The sequence below is a fragment of the Lontra canadensis genome, unplaced genomic scaffold (genome assembly GCF_010015895.1).
Source record: "Lontra canadensis isolate GAN:19392208 unplaced genomic scaffold, GSC_riverotter_1.0 scaffold111, whole genome shotgun sequence".
NCBI lineage: Eukaryota > Metazoa > Chordata > Mammalia > Carnivora > Mustelidae > Lontra > Lontra canadensis.
In genome coordinates this window covers 5,658,258-5,675,071 of record NW_022631105.1, presented here as the reverse complement: position 1 = coordinate 5,675,071, position 16,814 = coordinate 5,658,258, and the positions used below count along the sequence as shown (strand labels likewise).

Sequence of the window (16,814 nt, the reverse complement as noted above, 5' to 3'; positions counted from 1 at the left end):
GCCTGGCTGCTCTGTGCAGCACACGTGCTCCTTGTTCAGCGGGCTGGGCTGGGCCCGTTTTCATGGAGTTGCTGAAGTTGGGGTGCCGGTGGTTATCAGCCGATTGTCTTAGGAGAGACACATCAGCAGGGGGATCCCTGGGTTCCTGGGTCTGGGGTGACCGTTAAGCCGGGGCTGCCGGGAAGGGCACAGGTCATCTGGGGAAGGGGAGCCCCGGACTGGTGGTGGTGTTGGGTGGAGGGGTCTGGAGGGTGTTGGCCTCTGCCCCGGCAAGGTGTTGGGGCGCGGCAATGGCAGAGTGGCCCCGTGGCGGCTCCCCGACCCTTCCCGCCTCCCCCTCCCCTCACTGCGTGGCTCCTGCACACAGCTGTCACCGGAATCCATCTCTGTCACCATCCCACTGTGGGGCTAATGAGTTCTCCTCCAAAGCCCCTCTGGCACAGCACGTGGGCTGGCCCCACCCCCGGCCCAGAAGCCCAGGGCCTGCCTCGGAGGGCCTCTGGCCCGCCTCTGAATCTGCACGAGGTGTCAGGCCCGACCCAGGGGGCTCTGGGGTCCCTGGTGCCAGCCCTAACCGGGGCCGAGAAGATGTACCGAGGCCTGGCCTGGGGGGAGCTGGTGGGCCGTCTGCTTCTGGTCAGGACGGAGCCTAGCCTTGCCCTCCTGGGCTTCTCCCTGTCTGACTCCTTGAGCACTGGCCCTTCCCCCGCTTAACTCAGGGGCCATAGGCTCCTGGCCTGACTCTGACGGCTGCCTCGTGCACAGACCTGGTTCTGTGGCTGAGTCCATGAGACGCAGCAGGGCATAGGTGTCTTAGGAAGTCCCGGGGCCTCCAGCAGGCTTGGGCCTCTGGACCGGAGTGATGGCAGAGCCATCGCGCCCCAGCCGAGAGCAGCCACTGTGCCCGTTCGTAGGCCAGCCTCGTGCCTCCTGACTCCCAGCCAGTCGTACTTGTCTGCCCCCCTGTCCCCAGGCAAGATGCATTCGTTCTCCTCAGGCAGCGTCTAGCCAGCGGGGCTGGGGGTGAGCTTATCTGAAGCAGCCCAGCTTCCCCCCCCCGGTGCTGGGGTGGCCTTGGCTTTCCCCCTTCGCTGCCTCTGTCCCCGTTCTTTCTGCTCTGTGCTGCTCAAGTTGTGCCACGTCCCTTCTGCTTGTCCCCATGTCTCAGATATTGGAGGAAGCCCAGCGTGGGACAGAGGGACAGGAAGGAAGTCTTGGGACATGGAGGAAAGCGTTGGGTGCTTGGGTTTGGCTTGGGTTTGGGAAGGGAAGGGAATGCTTTTACGCCCAGCAGTCAGAGCAGAATCGCGGTGAGGCCGTCTGGATCACCCTGCCTGTGGCTGAGCTGGTACCTGGGCCCGTGACTTTGACTCGAAGCGGGATGCAGGTTTTTCTGCTCTGCGCCCAGAGCATCTCTCTTTGGGGCTAGCTGAGAAGGTGACTGGAGGGTTCACATCCAGGCAAGAGTTGCCTAGACTGCTGGTGAGGAGGACGGAGGGCACTGACGGGCCGCCTGCCTGGGCCACTCGGAGGAGCTCAGATGCCCTTCCGGCGTGTTGGACTGGGTGTGGCTGGGTGTGTGCAGGGGCCCGGCACGGAGTCCAGGTGCCATGGGCTTCCAGGCCTGTCCTTGCTTTCCTGCAAGGTGAGTCTTAAGAGGCAGGTGGCTCTGCTGCCCACCCCCTGACCCAGCCAGGCCCCCTCTTGTTGTCTGGGCCACAGGGCCTCAGGAAGAGATTGAGGGAAAGGCTGGTCTGCGGGCACAGAAAGGCTCGGTCCGCTCTTCACTGGCTGCCCGTTGGCTCTGGCGTCAAAATGTAGGTCCTACACACAAGAGGCCAGGAGGCACTGGCTCACACGGAGAGCGGCAGCCCTGCCCTGTGGATGCTTCTTTTCCCGTCCAGGAGACACAGGTCAGGTGGGAAAGGTGTGGGGACGGCGAAAGTAGGAGCGAAGGCCGCACGGGGGTCGTCCCGTGCCGCTGCGTGAACAGGGTTGAGTCCGTGCTAGCGAAGGCCTCCTGCGCCGTCTGCCCCTCGCTTCCTGACCTCCTCCCTTGGTGGCTGCCCTTCCCCAAGCGGCACAGGCTTCTTGGTCCACAGCTGCAAGCAGGCACCCCCCGGCTGGCTTCTGGGGAGGTTCCCTCCATGGGGGAGTTGTGCAGAGGAGGGGCCGTGCGGGACCGTGCGCACACGCCCCTCATGGCCTCGTCTGCTGCCATCACGGCCCAGGGGTGACTCACCTTCTGCCGGAGGACGGGCTGCTGGGCCGGCCTCGAGCCTCACACCCCAGCCTCGCCTGGCCCAAGAGAGCCCGCCACAGCCTCCCCCATTTGCAGCCCGCGGAGCCATTCACACAATCACCTTCTGTTAATTCTATCTGCAACATCAATTAAATTGTTTGTAGAAACTAATTGAATGTGGCTTAATCACACATCTTAATAGCTTTCCACGCTCTGAACTCGTTGTTAATTCTAGTAATAAAACGAGATGAGAACGCTGGCTGGGTAATTAGCGAGGAGGCTGGGGAAGAAATTGCTGTTTGATGGTGGGTAATAAAGGCAGCCGTGGTGACCGCTCTCCTGAGCCACCACCGCCGCCGCTGCCACGCTCCCTGTTCTGCTGACGGAGGGAAACGCTGTCACGCTGCCCCTGCCGTCCCCGTCCCCGCTACTGCTCTGCGCCCTCCTCGCCATGCTGTCCTCGGGTCGGGTGCTGGCTCCCAGCCTGGTGCTGGAGCCGGGCACGGGGCCCAGGGGCCCCGGCCCACAGTGGCACGAGCACTGTCTGTCCATCCGCTGTGGTAGGGCTGCTCCCAGGGACCAGGCCCCTCGCGGCCGCAGCTGACTGGTGTTGGTGCGGGGTCGGCGTCTGCCGTGTCCCGCGGCAGGCATCCCCAGGCCGTCATGGGGCCTGGAAACTTGCCGCGGCCATGACCTCCTTGTGAACTAGAGCGGCCCAACCCCTCCCCCAGGAGAGGGACTGCAGCTGTGCCTTCAGCCCAGCCAGCTGTTGACAGTCGTCTAGAACAGCCTATCCAAGATGTGACCGTGTGCAGGGACCTGGGCCGGGTGCGTGCCAAAGCCGGGTCAGTGGGACGTGGGGCCCGAGACTGTGAGGCGGCTCCATGCTGGACGCTGGGCCAAGAGCAGGACCACAGGGGGCCTGTGGTGACTGGGTGGGGGGCTGTTTGCTGGAGGACGGACGGCTAGAGGGGACACAGGGCGGGGGCAGGAAAGGACCTCCTGGGTTTCTTTCCTTCCCAGGCACCAGGGCACGGAGGCTTCACACAGGGCCAGAACCCTGACAGCAGGGAACAGTTTGGGGGGAGCTCGTCATGGGGGTCCGTCCATGGGTGGAGACTGCGCCCCCTGACTCCTTGGCTGTCGTTCTGTGTTTCTGAGACAGGAAGCCCACTGAGCCCAAGGCTGGGCCTGGCACCTTCCATGCACAGACGCAGCCCGGAGCTGCGTGGAAGGGAGCTCCTCCGGGCGCACGCCGCTGGGGGCCGCTCTCCTCTGGGCCCGACTAGGCCCCTCTGTCCTGAAGAGCAGCTCCACGCCTGGCCAGTCCTCACTGCAGCTGGATGGGGCCCAGGAGACCACAGCACTCACGTCCCCACGGCCCTCCCACAGGTCCCCTCCCCCGATGACCCGCCTCGGGAGTGAGCCTGGCATGGGGTGCTGCTTCCTTGTTCTTGCTTCTCTTCCTGACCGGACACTTGCACCTTCTCATGGTTCCTTGGGGCCAGGTGACCCCTTTCTACTTGATGTTGTCTTGGTCCCAGAGCGAGGGCCAGCTGTAAATCCCTGGTTGGCCCCTGCCCTTGCCTTGCTTCCCAAATGGCAGCGCTCCCCACCTGCACTTTCAAGTCGAGGACGCCGTCCCTTTCCCTGCAGCCAAAGGGTGAGAAGGTGGGAGAGCTGCTGGGTGACAGGAAGTCTGCCGGGCACGCTAGATGGACACCCGGACTGTTGTCTGCGGGGAACTTTCTGAGGGTGGGTCCTGAGGGAGGACAGCAGATCGGAGTCTGAACCGGGGAACTCCAGAGATCAGTGGGCGCCTCCCACCCAGATGCTGCTCTCCGGAAGGGATTTTGGCTACATTTTATCAGGGACGTGAGCTGGGAAGGTACTAGAAGGTACTAGAGGGTCTCGCAGGTACTAGAAGCAGGGAAATGGGAGTCCGCCGTCGGGCAAGGAGACCGCAGCAGCAGTGGGGAGAGCTCGGGCCCTGGCCAGGCTTGGGGTTAAAGCAGGAAGCTGACGGGCCAGGCTCTGCTCGGTGGCCCCCACGTGGCCGCTCCACCATGGGCCTCCCAGGCCAGTGTCCAGATGGCAGGAATGGTGGGAGGCCCAAGGCGCCAAGTGGCTCCCACTCTCTGGGACCTTCGGGGGCTGACTTGAAGTCAGGATGCATGCCTGGGCCCAGGACATCTGCCTTCAGTGCGCAGCCCTGGGAATCCACAGAGCCTGGGCTCGAGTCTGCTTCTCCCACCTTCTGATGGTGTCACGTCGGGCAGGTTAGCCTTTGTCAGCCTCGGTTCCTTCAGCTGTAAAGTGACCCTGGTCACCTCTGCCGGGAGGGTCACGTGAGCGGCGGCCTGCCCCTGTGGGCATGAATGCCCGGCCCTGTGAATGGGCAGGGCTGGGGGGGCACGATGATACCGGTTGCCCACTGGCGTCTGTGGAACCGGGGACCTGTCTCTTTGCTCCGAAGGCTTCTTTTTCATTGTTTAAGAGATGCTTATCGTTGGGCACTGTTGTCAGGAGCGAGGGCTGTTCTAGGCTCTGCGGGTTCCCTGCGCCCCAGTGGTGGTGAGAGCTTCTGAAACCAGGGCCGAGGTACCCAGTGACGAGCCCCCTGCAGCCTGGGGCCGCCCGGCCGTTTGTTCGGGCCCTGCTGTTCCTGAACCCACCTGGGTCCTGTACTTGGCCTCGTTCGTGTTGCCCCCTGAGCTGCCTTTCCTGAAGGAGCCCTGCCCTCAGCTCTGGGGTCCGGGCCCTTCTCTCTGCCCTGCACCTGCCCCCTGCCCCCTGCGGCCCCCTAGAGCTGCCCTGGGTCTCCAGTACCCTGGATGTCACCCAGACCTGGACATACTCCATGGGTTTCACCATCCTGCTTTCTAAACCTCGGGCCTACCCTCCCCTTCCCTTCCCTGCAGCACCGGGGAATGGGGGGGATGTGCGAGCTGGTGGGTGAGTGCGGGAGACGAGGAGCAGCGCTAACGCGTGTTCGTTTGTCTGCGTGGCCCCTAGGATTACATGCAGAACATCCACGGCAAGGAGATCGACCTGCTGCGGACCACAGTGAAAGTGCCAGGAAAGCGCCTGCCCCGCGCCACCCCTGCCACAGCCCCAGGCACCAGCCCTCGGGCCAACGGCCTGGCCTCGGAGCGCAGCACCTCACAGCTGGGTGGGAGCACAGGTGAGGGGCTGCTGTGGGCGGGGGTGGGGGTGCGGGGAGAGCACGGCCGCTTTGCTTGGCGAGATCGGGGAGGGCGGCTATGGAGGCCCAAGGAGGTAGGCACTGGGGGGCTTCCCTCTGTCCCAGCCTGGGTGCTCGGGGCTCCCAGCATGCTCGTCCCCCAGAGTCCTGCTCAGCCCAATGCGTTTGCCTGGGCGCTGGCCTCTTGGGACCAGGTTGAGGAAGTGGCCGGCACGGGGCCCGGCAGGCGGTGTGGACATCGGGATGGGGCCAGACAGCCTCGTGCTGCCAGGGGCCGTCTGTGGTCCCGGCACTGTTTCTCCTCAGTGGGAACCAACCGGGGCGGGTGGCTGTGGGCGCGGGGTCTCTCGCACGCGGAGCAGCATCGCAGCCTGGCGTGCGCTGGGGGGCAGCGGGGGAGGTGGACGTGGCCGGAGCTCGCCTGGCGAGCACGCTGGGGTCTGAAGCGAGAGGTCGGGTCTCCACTCAGAGAGGACTGAGCTTCGGGAGAAGCTGGAGGCCAGGCGGACTCTGCCACACGTCTGTCCGGGTCAGGAGAAGAGCTAGAGGCCAAGAGACTTGGAACTCACGGTGCGGCAGCTCTTCCTTGAGCGCCGCTTAGCTTTCTAGATGCCGCTGCAAGTTTAGGTGAATGATGCTTAGGGTTCTTTCTGTCCCCAGCTCTGTCTGCCTCGCTAGGCCCCTGGGGCTCCTAAGCCACTGTCCCTCCCCAGGCCCCAGGCCCCAGATCTGCCTTGGCATTTCCAAGACTTCGCTCTCCCTATGCTGTCCCAGGTGACTGGACCCCCTTTTGCTTGCACCCAGAAACAACTGCTTATGACACTGTCCTGCGCTCCCAGGGGCTGCCAGTGCGTCTCTGCCCTGGGGTGCTCTGCTCATCACAGTCCTAGGCCGCTAGGGACATTCATTTGACAGGAGCTGGGTGCTAAGTCTGGAATGGATGGAACAGGCCCCCTCAAAAGGCTGGTGGGACCCACACTGCACAACTCTGGGTCCAGAGAAGAAGGCCAGACGGTGGCCTCCTGAGTGTGCTCCTTGTCGGAGGCACAGGGACACCTGGCTTCCCAGCCCGTGGCCTGTGTTCAGCCCCGCGGACCAGTCTGGGGGCATGGGGAGGGGCAGGGGTGTCGTCTGCTGATGGACACTGCGCCAGAGCTGCTCTAGGTCAGGCTCTTTTCACTCCGTGAAGTTGAGATTCTCTTCCCCATTTGATGGATGAGGAAACAAAGGCTCAGCGAGGTTCAGTAACTTGTCTGTACACTTCCACAGTAAGTGGTAGAGCTGGGGTTTGGACCCGAGTGTGCCTGACTCGAAAAGCCATGTTTTACCCTCTAAGCCTCCCCGAGCTCATAGAGAAGCCCCTGAACCATGCAGAGGGAGAGCTCCAATGGACTAAGGGAAGGAAGGAAGCTAGTGAGAAAGGCACCCCCTCTTTGTGGGACAGGCAGTGGGGGCGCTGCTGAGAGCCTCCTGTGGGGGTGCACTGGGGCGGGTGGGGGGGTCCAATGGTCAGAACTGTCGCCCCATGCAGTCCTCAGGGCTCTGCGTGGAGAGCTACGTCTGGGCTGCTGGGAGGTCACGGGCGAGCAAGGGCAGGGGGGCTGGGGATCTGCCAGGGCCCTGAGGTCTCGCGGAGCTGCACCCACAGGTGCACAATGAGAGGCAGCCTCCGATCTGGCCTGGGGCGTTCGTATCCCACGGAGGAGGAAGAAGTATCAGTACTCCGAAGGGGGGGTGAGGGGGGAGCCTTGCCTGGAAGTCAGGTAGCAGGACTGGGCTGTTTCCCCAGAGGGAGGGACACAGTAAGACGCTCTGTCCTGTCGCAGTCCTGGGCCCTCTGAGCCTTCCCCTGGGGGGCAGAAGTGCACACGAAGAGACACACGGCGCCCTCACCCACAGGACGACCAGCACCCACGGACACTCACCAGCCTTCCCCGAGCCCGTGTCCCCTCCAGCATACGCTGGCGCCGACCTCATGCACACTCACACATGTCTCCCGCTCACCGGGCGATGTTAACATCTCATTATCTTTGTTACTGTAATTACATTATCCGCTGCTTTATGCAGAATTATCCTCCGAGGACTAATTGATGGCTCCATGTTTAATTCATTAATCATTAGCATCAAATTCGACAATTACAGTGCACACTGATTGTGGGATTGCAGGCGCAATGAGGGAAGAATTAACAAAGAAAAGGGAAAGCACTTTCCTTCCCTCGGGGTTTTGAGTTGGGAGGAAGTAAGGCCTGGGGTGGCTTTGGGTGGGGCTCGGGAGGAGGCAGGGATAAGATTTGGAACCCAGGAGGGGACGGATGCAGGACTGGGGCGGGGAGAAGCAAGGTCTCTGAGAATTTTGGACCGGCGTCTGCCTCTCTGGAAGGTCTCCTGCCAGGGAGCCAAGGGGCCCCTGAGGGAGGCTGAGCTGGCAGGGGACCCGTGAGGCTGGCGGAGCGTCAGGGAGGCGGGGTTCCGGAGAGGGAGCGTCAGCACGCTGCCTTGAGGGGACTGGAAATGGGGTCTGCTGGAGGGCCACGTTGGCACCATGCGTATACTCATGAGCACTTACTGTGGGTCTGGTCCTGGCTGGGGTGCTAGGATGAACACAACAGAAATCCAAAACTTGCCTTCCACCTTTCCGCATCACACGGTCCCCAGAGCATTAGGGATGTCCGGCCTGTTTCTTTACTTTCTAGTGGCTTGAGCCCAGGGCTTCCATTCTTAGACTTCCAGAAACTATACCCGTGTCCTTCTGGCACTGGTTTGAGGCTGAGTTTGCCACCTGCTCTCTCCCACTTTGTCCAGCTCCAGGCCCTGTCTCTGCCTCCTTACTAACCTCCGGCCCCTGGCCTGCTCTCCCGCCTTGCATTCCGAGGTGTGACACCTCGCTTATGGCCCCCCTGTCCTCAGACTCCCCACCACCGCCGCCTTCGGGCCTCGGTCCCCGTCCGTGGTCCTTAGGTGGACTGAGGTGAGAGGGCAGTGGAGGTCCTCGAATTGTCGTGGGCTCCGAGGCCCTGTGGCTCTCCCGTGGTCTCCCTGCAAGGGACTGGGTGCTGAGGGAGGGAGGCGGGACAGCTCGGAGGGCACAGGGGACCCTGCCGGCCCGGGCCTCGGTGCTCCTGGAGACTTTTTTCCCCTTGGCTCTGCCATTCTTCCCTGATGGGAAACGAAAGATTAATTTTCTCCAGCCCAACAGGATAATTACTAATACTAATTAGACATAATTACTTGAATCTGATACACTTATTTCTCGTCAGAATGGCATCAAAGCTGAGGCAGAGCAAATGGCATATGCGGACTAGAACGTGGGGTGCAGGGGCCTGGTCCGGAGGCAGGGGGTGCTGGGGATGATGGCCAGACAAGGAGCACCACAGTGAGAGGGGGTCAGCACCACGTGCCCCCCTCTCCCGGCTCCCAGGAAGGGGACGGAGGTGGCGAGGGGTGTGAGATGCGAGACCAGCTGCCTCCTGAGGTGTCAGGGACCCCAGGCGAGGCCTCTTGTTCTCCAGTAAGCCTGGCCCAGTACCTGGTAAAGCCCCCATTTGGGGTCAGTATTCTGCCAGAACTTCTCAAGTTCTGCCTGTAGCATTACTTTCAGGAAGGTCTGTGTACCCCTCCGCAGCCTCCCTTCCCAGTCTGACCCTTCCCCCTCCCCACCCTGCCCCCAGGTGCCCCCTACTCGGCCAGCAACCCGGCCTGGGCTGGCCCTCGCCCTGAGGGGCTGCACCAGCGCTCCTGCTCCGTGTCCAGCGCCGACCAGTGGAGTGATGCCCTGCCCCCAGGTACGCAGGCCCCGGCCCACAACACACGAGGGCAGGCCAAGGGGAGGGGCCCCTGCCAGAGCTTGTCGCAGGGGGCCACAGGCCCAAGGCGCAGTTCTGAGACACGGACTCCAGCCTCCATCCCTTCTCCATCGGCCCAGGCCAGCTTCCTGCCCCTTTACCCCTTCGCTGGCCCTAGGCCCTGCCAGCGGCTGGCCGGTGCCAGAGACCTTCCCTTCCCTTCCCTCCGCAGCTTTTCTGCCCACCCGCTGCCGTCCCTAGGCAGCGCTGGTGGCGGCTGGTGGCGGCTGGCGGCTCCCGCTTCCCCATCAGCCCCCTGCGCACCAGCTCATCAGCCTCACCGCGGGGGGGACAGGGAAGCGGCTGAGCAGGGAGGTCGGAGGCTGGGGGCTTGAAACACGTTTTGATGGCGGCAACCTGCCCGCCACGGAGAGGGGGCTTCCTGGATGATAGGATCCGGGATCCAGAAAGGTGGTTTTCCTACCCATGCTGCCTCCAGTAGGCTGAGGCCCCATCCCCTCTAGCTGGTCAAAAATTCTCCCTTGTCTCCCAGCCATCCCACCTTCCTCTTAACTTTCCGTGGCTCATCTTACATTTCCTTCCCGTTACGTCCATTTTTGTTCCTTGCTCTCACATCTCCACTCTTCCCATCCCCTTATTTTTAATCCCCCTTTAGCGCACGTGGACACACACGCACACACGCACTGCCCCCACCCCTGCTTCCCCCATCTTACTCCATCCGTCTCCCTTGGCCCCTGTCCCCTCCCGGGCAGGTCTGCTCTGCCCCCTTTGCCTCCACCTGGGCAGTAGTGCCCGGCCAGGCCCGAGGCCCATAGACTCTTCTGCTGGACCTTCCTGGGCCGCGTCCCCCTGGAAGAACGAATCCCAGTCTGAGCCCCGAGTGCAGGAAGGAAGGGGTGCTCTCAGCACAGGGCGGCTCCCCACCTCCTGATCCAAGTCTGAGCCTCCTTGTGGGGAGTGACTGGGGAGCGCTTGAGAAGGGGAGCTGGGGGGCTTCCCAGAGTCACTGTCCTGACTGTGTGGCCTCGATAGGGCCCCTCTGTTGAGTCTGGAAGGAGGAAGGCAGGGAGGGAGGGAGCGTGTCTGCCTCTAATGAAGTTTGACATTTAGTGGTGAGCGCCGGGCGGGGTGTGGGAGACGGGAGCTTGATTAGCGCGCTCTAATTGACAGTAATTAGGCAGCTCCCTGATTGTTTCTAATTCTGCTATTAATTGTGAGGAGCGGGGAGTGTGATTGAGGATAAATTTGGTGCGGAGCTGCTGGGGCTTCAGCTCCCTGTGAGTTCCCTGGGCCGCCTGCCACCCCTCCGGGCTGCCGGAGCCCTAGCCAGCCATTCCGCCTCGCCTCTGTCCTGCTCTGCCTGAGTTCCCCACACTCTCCTCTCTGCCCTTCTCCTCCTCCTCTGGGCTGGGGCTACTCGGGGTTGGTTGGGACTGGCCTGGCCTGGCAGACCCCTCCCTCGGCAGCTCAGGGGGGAGCTCCCAGTGGCACTAGGCAGCTCGCATGCTCTGCCCCCCACCCTCCCCTCTTCCCACACTTCTCCAACTCTCCCCTCACCAGCCAGTGGCCCAGCTGAGGTGCTCAGTTCCAGCCCCAAGCTGGAGCCTCCCCCATCTCCCCACTCCATCCGGAAGAAGCACCGGCGGAAAAAGAGCACCGGGACCCCCCGACCAGATGGCCCCAGCAGTGCTGCTGAAGGTTAGGGGGACCTACAGGGAGCCCGGGGCACAGGAGGCGGGCTGTGGGATTCGGGGACCGTACTCTCAAAGCAACCCCATTTTCTCCGTTTTAAGAGCGAGTGCTTTGTGTAAGTAGCTATAACTGTAGTGCCACTTCTTTTGGTCGTCCGGACTTGGGATCTTAGAAAAGCTCCTCCTTCTGCCTTATTAAAACCCTTTCTACTAAAATGTGAACCTTTTAATCCTTGGAGAAGGTGAAAGACAGCAGGTGGCTACTCCAGTAACTCTTCCAGACTTGCGGGCAGGACCCGTGTTTCCCGTGTTTCCCGTGGCTCTTGTATCACCCACTGAGCTTGATGAGTGCTGGGCATACAATAGGTGCTTAATACGTGTGTAGGAGCTGGCCAGGTCTCTCCTGACTAGTCTTCAGGTTAAGGAATTCCAGCTCCTCAGGGCCTTTCTCATAATCTGGTGTTAATCATAGCACTCCTCTGATTTTCTCCAAAGTCTCTTCAAACGTTCCTCTTCTCCATGGTTGGAGTCTTTCTGCTCCCACCTAAGTCTAAGCTAGACCGATAAGCAGCGTCTCACTTCTCCGATTGCCAGGGCAGGGATGTGGGCAGGAGGGCGGAGATGGCCTCCGTGGGGAAGAGCTACCTCTCCGGCCTACCTGTGGGAGAGTGATGCTTAGTGGTCCTGGCCGGAGCCCAGCTGCACCAGGGAACCGGGCCCCCCACACAGGGCGGCGATTCTGTGGTTCAGAGGCCGTGTGGAGAGCAGGGTGAGGTGGGCTGGTGGAGCCCGGGGAAGGAAGGGGCACCAGCGTCCTTCTAGGAGGCAGTTCCCGTCGAGGGTGCCCTGAGAGCAGGAGCCCAGCAGGAAGACTCCCAGGGACGCTGTGTCCCTGGGTAGAACCTGGGACCCAGGCCTTTGCCTCTGGCTCTGTGTGCCTCCCCGCAGGCCCGAGTTCCCTCCGAAGCCCCCGCGACACGTTCACATCGCTGGTTAGGAGGTGTTCAGCCACAGGGTGGTGGCCGTTGGCATGGGGGTTCACGTGGCTCTCTTTTGCTCTAAGCGGAACGGAGCTTGGGGTCCCAGTGCAGCCCACCGTGCATGTCACTGGCGCTGTCGTCGGGGTCCTGTCTGCTCAGACATCCCAGTTCGTGGGGAAAACGTCTCCTCTCCCCATCCGCTTGTCCTTCCTGTCTGTGCCCGGGGAGTGGGGGAGGGGCCGCTCCCAGGAGCCCCACGCTGACGCCGTCAGGAATATTGGGTTTAATGAGCTGCAAAATGAGGCGCTGCAGCTGACGCGTACGGATGGTGCCCACGCCTGCCTCCCCCACCCGCTCCCAGCATCGCCTCCTAGCGCCCCGCCGCACCCTTCCCCAGACGCTCCCCGCTGCTTTCTCCAGGGAGCGCCCCGCTCCGAATTCCACACCCTCTCCCGCCGGGCAGGGGGGCGGAAGCCCCGCACCCCGCCTCGCCTCCCTGCAGTCGGGCTCCGCAGGTGGTCGGGCGCGGAGGGGGTGAGGACCCCTGCGCAGGGCTGCGAGTGGCCCCAGAGCGCGGCCTCGAGGCCGGGATGCGGGGAGAGGAGACCCCGGCGGGGTGGAGCCGTGGTGGCGGCTGTGGCAGTGGGGCGCCCCGCCCTGACGGCGGCGATCACCCCCGTCTCCCACAGAGGCCGAGGAGTCGTTTGAGTTCGTGGTGGTGTCCCTCACCGGGCAGACGTGGCACTTCGAGGCCTCGACGGCAGAGGAGCGGGAGCTGTGGGTGCAGAGCGTGCAGGCCCAGATCCTCGCCAGCTTGCAGGGCTGCCGCAGCGCCAAGGACAAGGTTGGCACGGGGGCTGCACCGGGGCGGGACCCCAGCCGGCCTCCTGACTGACCGGCCACCCTTTGTCTCTCCCCTGGCGCAGACCCGACTGGGGAACCAGAACGCGGCCCTGGCTGTGCAGGCCGTGCGCACCGTGCGCGGCAACAGCTTCTGCATTGACTGCGACGCCCCCAGTGAGTGCAGAGGCCGGCAGGGCCGGGGTCGGGTGGGGTTCAAGAACCATGGCAGAGAGGCTTGTGGTCCGCCCTGAGAGAAGGCAGGGAGGGGCCTTTCCTGGGGTCTCCATCTGGCTGCCTGTGACCTCACGATGCTTCCTGTCCTCCCCTAGATCCAGACTGGGCCAGCTTGAACCTGGGCGCCCTGATGTGCATTGAGTGCTCGGGGACCCACCGACACCTGGGGGCTCACCTCTCCCGGGTCCGCTCCCTGGACCTTGACGACTGGCCGCCCGAGCTGCTGGCCGTCATGACCGCGATGGGCAACGCCCTGGCCAACAGCGTCTGGGAGGGGGCCCTGGATGGCTATGCCAAGCCCGGGCCTGACGCCTGCAGGTGAGTGGATGGGGGAACAGGGAGCTGGCAGAAAGGGCAGGGGTGTTAGCGCCCCAGATTGGGGCAACGGGGGGTGGCGCGGAGTGGTGACAGTCGTGCTCTAAGGGTTAAAAGTGGCCGTTGCTCTGCTTGGCAGTTGGCCCCTTGGGGTGCCCCTCCCCCTCCCCGCCTGTCACTCAGGCTCCTCACAACAAGAGGCCCTTTCTGAGCCTTATCAGCAGGTCAGGGGCCAGCGGGAGGCGCATGCGCAGGGCCCTATCGCTGGTGGCGTGAAGGCCGGAGCCCGAGCCCGGAGATGGGGAGAATGGGTGGGAGATAGGCTGGTGCGTGGGCCCCGTGGAGGCCCCCCACCCGCTTTGTTCCAGCAGGGCCAGATAAGCCACCAGGGGAGCCCTGCCCGGAATCCTGCTGCCCTCTCAGCCCCCGAGGGGCCTCCCTTCAGTGTTCCTTCCTTTCAGCCGTTTCCACCCGCTCTGCACTGCCCCTGCGCGCCGGCCCCGTCTCGGGCCTGTCTCTTCACTGCTCTGTCCTACGCTTCCTCTGTTCCTTCCGATTCCCCTCCGGGGTGTCGTGTCAGTCCCCGAGCACCCTCCCCAGCCCCCACCCGTTGGCTCGGGCCCTTGCTTGGCTCATGCCCTGGTGGACCTGTGTTGCAGAGAGGAGAAGGAACGCTGGATTCGGGCCAAGTATGAACAGAAGCTCTTCCTGGCCCCACTGCCGAGCTCGGACGTGCCGCTGGGTCAGCAGCTGCTCCGGGCCGTGGTGGAGGACGACCTGCGGCTGCTGGTGATGCTTCTGGCTCATGGGTCCAAGGAGGAGGTGAACGAGACCTACGGGGACGGGGATGGGCGGACGGCTCTCCATCTCTCCAGCGCCATGGCCAACGTTGTCTTCACGCAGCTGCTCATCTGGGTGAGTTGGGGGCTCCCTGTGGGCCTTTCCAGTCCCGCCCTCGAGGGCTCCTCGGACCTGTCTGATCTTTTCGCCCCGGCCCTTTGAAAGCCACCTCTCCTTTTTTCCCCAAGAACCCCCACTGTTCTTGCCACGTCATGCCAACTGTGACATTGTGCTTTCTTCTGCAGTACGGGGTGGATGTGCGGAGCCGGGACGCCCGAGGCCTGACTCCGCTGGCCTACGCGCGTCGGGCCGGCAGCCAGGAGTGCGCAGATATCCTGATCCAGCATGGCTGTCCTGGGGAGGGCTGTGGCTTAGCACCTGCCTCCAACAGAGAGCCTGCCAACGGTACCAGCGCTTCTGCCGAGCTGCACCGAAGTCCTAGCCTTCTGTAAAGCCCGCAGGACTCCGTGGCCTGGGGCCCCTCCTCCCTCCAGGCACTGAGGGGAGCCAAGGCACAGAGACTGAGAAGCGGGGACGTGCGGAAAGGAAGGAGAGGAAATGAAGAGTCGAAGAAGAGCTCGGCGGGAGAGACAAAGGGACCAGAGGCGACATCTGGGATTTGAGCTGCCGCAGAGAGGGAGTGGAGCTACTCTAGCCCTCTACCCTACGGTGCCACTGAAAAGGGACAGGACCCTTTGGAGGTACCTGTGAGGAGAGGGGAGCAGGACCTCTCCCTCCTCCAGATTCCTACCTTCTACTGCCAGCCCCCTACAAGCCTTCATCCTAAAATGGAGCCTGGATGGACAGGGCACAAGTTGGGGGGTGCTGGAGGAAAGAGACGAGGTGGTGATCTGAGAGTCCCGTGTAAATTTGTACATTGGAATATTTATGTTTGTGTACATATCTGGTGTGTGTGTATGATGAGCCAGTAAACCAGACCGTGTGTGGCCTTGTTTTCCCCTCTTCTATCCCCACCCTTCCGCTCTGCCTGTTTCTTTGCTCCTGTCTTCTCCTGCCTGTACTCTGGGATTGCCTTGAGTAGGTCAGTAGCACCGCCACCCCCTGGAGGGCTGCTTTCCCCTCCTCCCACACCCCGCCCCTGCCCTCCGTTACTGCCCCACCACCAGCTGGTGTCCAGTAACCTTGTGCCACACCTGGTGCCAGCCAGAGCTCACCCAGAGAGGGGACAGAAGTGTCATCCCCTTTCCTAAGAGTCTGGGAACTAGCTATACAGCCAGACAGACGTCCAGGCCACAGGACCAGAATTCTGAGGATGCCATAAGGGTAAGTGGCTAGATGTTATCAGGCCAGCCCTTCTCTAGGGACCCACGCCTAGGCTTTGCTTTAGAGGAAAGGGGAGGAGGTAGGTCACTGATGGCAGAATAGCCACTTGGATTCCCAGCAGCACCTTGCCAAGCTGGGGGCAGAACCCTGAGCTCCCGGTTTTCCCTTTGACTAGCCCTGATCCTAGAAAGACCTGAGGGAAACACCTTTATGCCTTTCTTGAAGGATGAGAACTTGCCAGGTTAAGGTCCCTGCTCTCTAAGGAGCTTACCTTCCATTCCTATAACCACTTTGCTGGTGGCCCTTGTTTTCTGCTGCCCTTACTGAGCTGGGTGTGGCGGGGCTGGCGCACTCTGGGGGCACCTGCCTGCCTATAGGGAGATAACCAGGCAAATGCTACACAGAGGAAACCAGACTGTATTTTCTTGATTCACAGCCCCTCTGCAAGGCCAATAAGAGCCTTAAGCAAAAAGAGCAGAATTAAACAGGGCCTTGGGTATATATACGAATGAGTTCCTGGGCTCAGAAATTATTAGCAATAATCACTTCCTTTATTTTACCTAAGGAAAACCAGCCGCTCCAGTGGCTGTATTGTGCCTGGTACAGTTTAGGAGGCTTCATAGGTAAATCCAGAGGAAAACAGTCATCAGGATCTTGGTGTCCCCCTAGCCCCGACCTGCCCTGGGGCAAAGAGCCAGAGAGTATCTGCTGTGGCCCTAGACCTGTAGACATGAATTCCCAACTGCCAAAGTGACAACAGCTCCTGGGATCATCAACCACTGCCTGGCTTTACTCCTAAAAAGAATTGAACCCTGTAGGTTCCTTATCTGGGCAGAGACCACCTTAATCTAGGTCAGGAATGGGGCTGGCCTGGACGGCGTATTTTAGCCTAACGGTCAAGGCTTGCTGAAATTTAGCCAAATAGAGAAGACCTGCCCTGGATCTGTGTGTCCCAGCTAGGGAGCTGTGGCGCGGCGGTGAATAAGCAGTCACAGCCCCAGGCCGCGTTCTGTTGGGTCGCCCAAACCAGGCAGGAGGAAGGGACGGCCACGGAAGGCCTGTCTGCTCCTCCGAGGTGGGCGGCAGATGGCTTGAGTAAGCAGTGGCTGGCAGGCCACTCCTGGAAGCGGGAGCAGCGGCCGTTTTCCGGGGACGGTGAGGAGGCTGGCCAGGTATCTGACCCAGCTTGTGTTTCCCTCCCTGACCTTGACCTGAGTCTCCTTGCCCTGCCCAGAGGATTGCCGGTTTCTCCTCTCGGTGGCTCTGTTCTCTGCCCTAGCTCTCCTCCCAACTCAGCGCAGGCCACGTTTCTCCCCGGGAAGCCCTGCTTACCACACTCCCAGCTGCGGCTGGTTCCTGTATCACTCCTCTTTCCCC

At 62.2% G+C, this 16,814-nt stretch overlaps 1 protein-coding gene across 4 annotated transcripts in view; it reads left to right on the top strand.

Annotated features, from left to right (window-relative positions):
• Window positions 1-14,724, top strand: part of AGAP3 (ArfGAP with GTPase domain, ankyrin repeat and PH domain 3) — a 51,263-nt gene extending 36,539 nt beyond the window's left edge. For 2 of the 4 annotated variants that reach the window (XM_032840140.1, XM_032840143.1), the window contains exons 12-19: window positions 5,258-5,426; window positions 9,116-9,229; window positions 10,811-10,948; window positions 12,611-12,765; window positions 12,848-12,938; window positions 13,094-13,316; window positions 13,973-14,228; window positions 14,399-14,724. In XM_032840140.1, the coding sequence (XP_032696031.1) occupies window positions 5,258-5,426; window positions 9,116-9,229; window positions 10,811-10,948; window positions 12,611-12,765; window positions 12,848-12,938; window positions 13,094-13,316; window positions 13,973-14,228; window positions 14,399-14,605 (1,353 nt within the window). In that variant the 3' untranslated portion in view covers window positions 14,606-14,724. The remainder of the gene's footprint in view (window positions 1-5,257; window positions 5,427-9,115; window positions 9,230-10,810; window positions 10,949-12,610; window positions 12,766-12,847; window positions 12,939-13,093; window positions 13,317-13,972; window positions 14,229-14,398) is intronic. The other 2 variants (XM_032840141.1, XM_032840144.1) reach the window with 2 other exon arrangements.
• The last annotated feature ends 2,090 nt before the right edge of the window (window positions 14,725-16,814 follow it).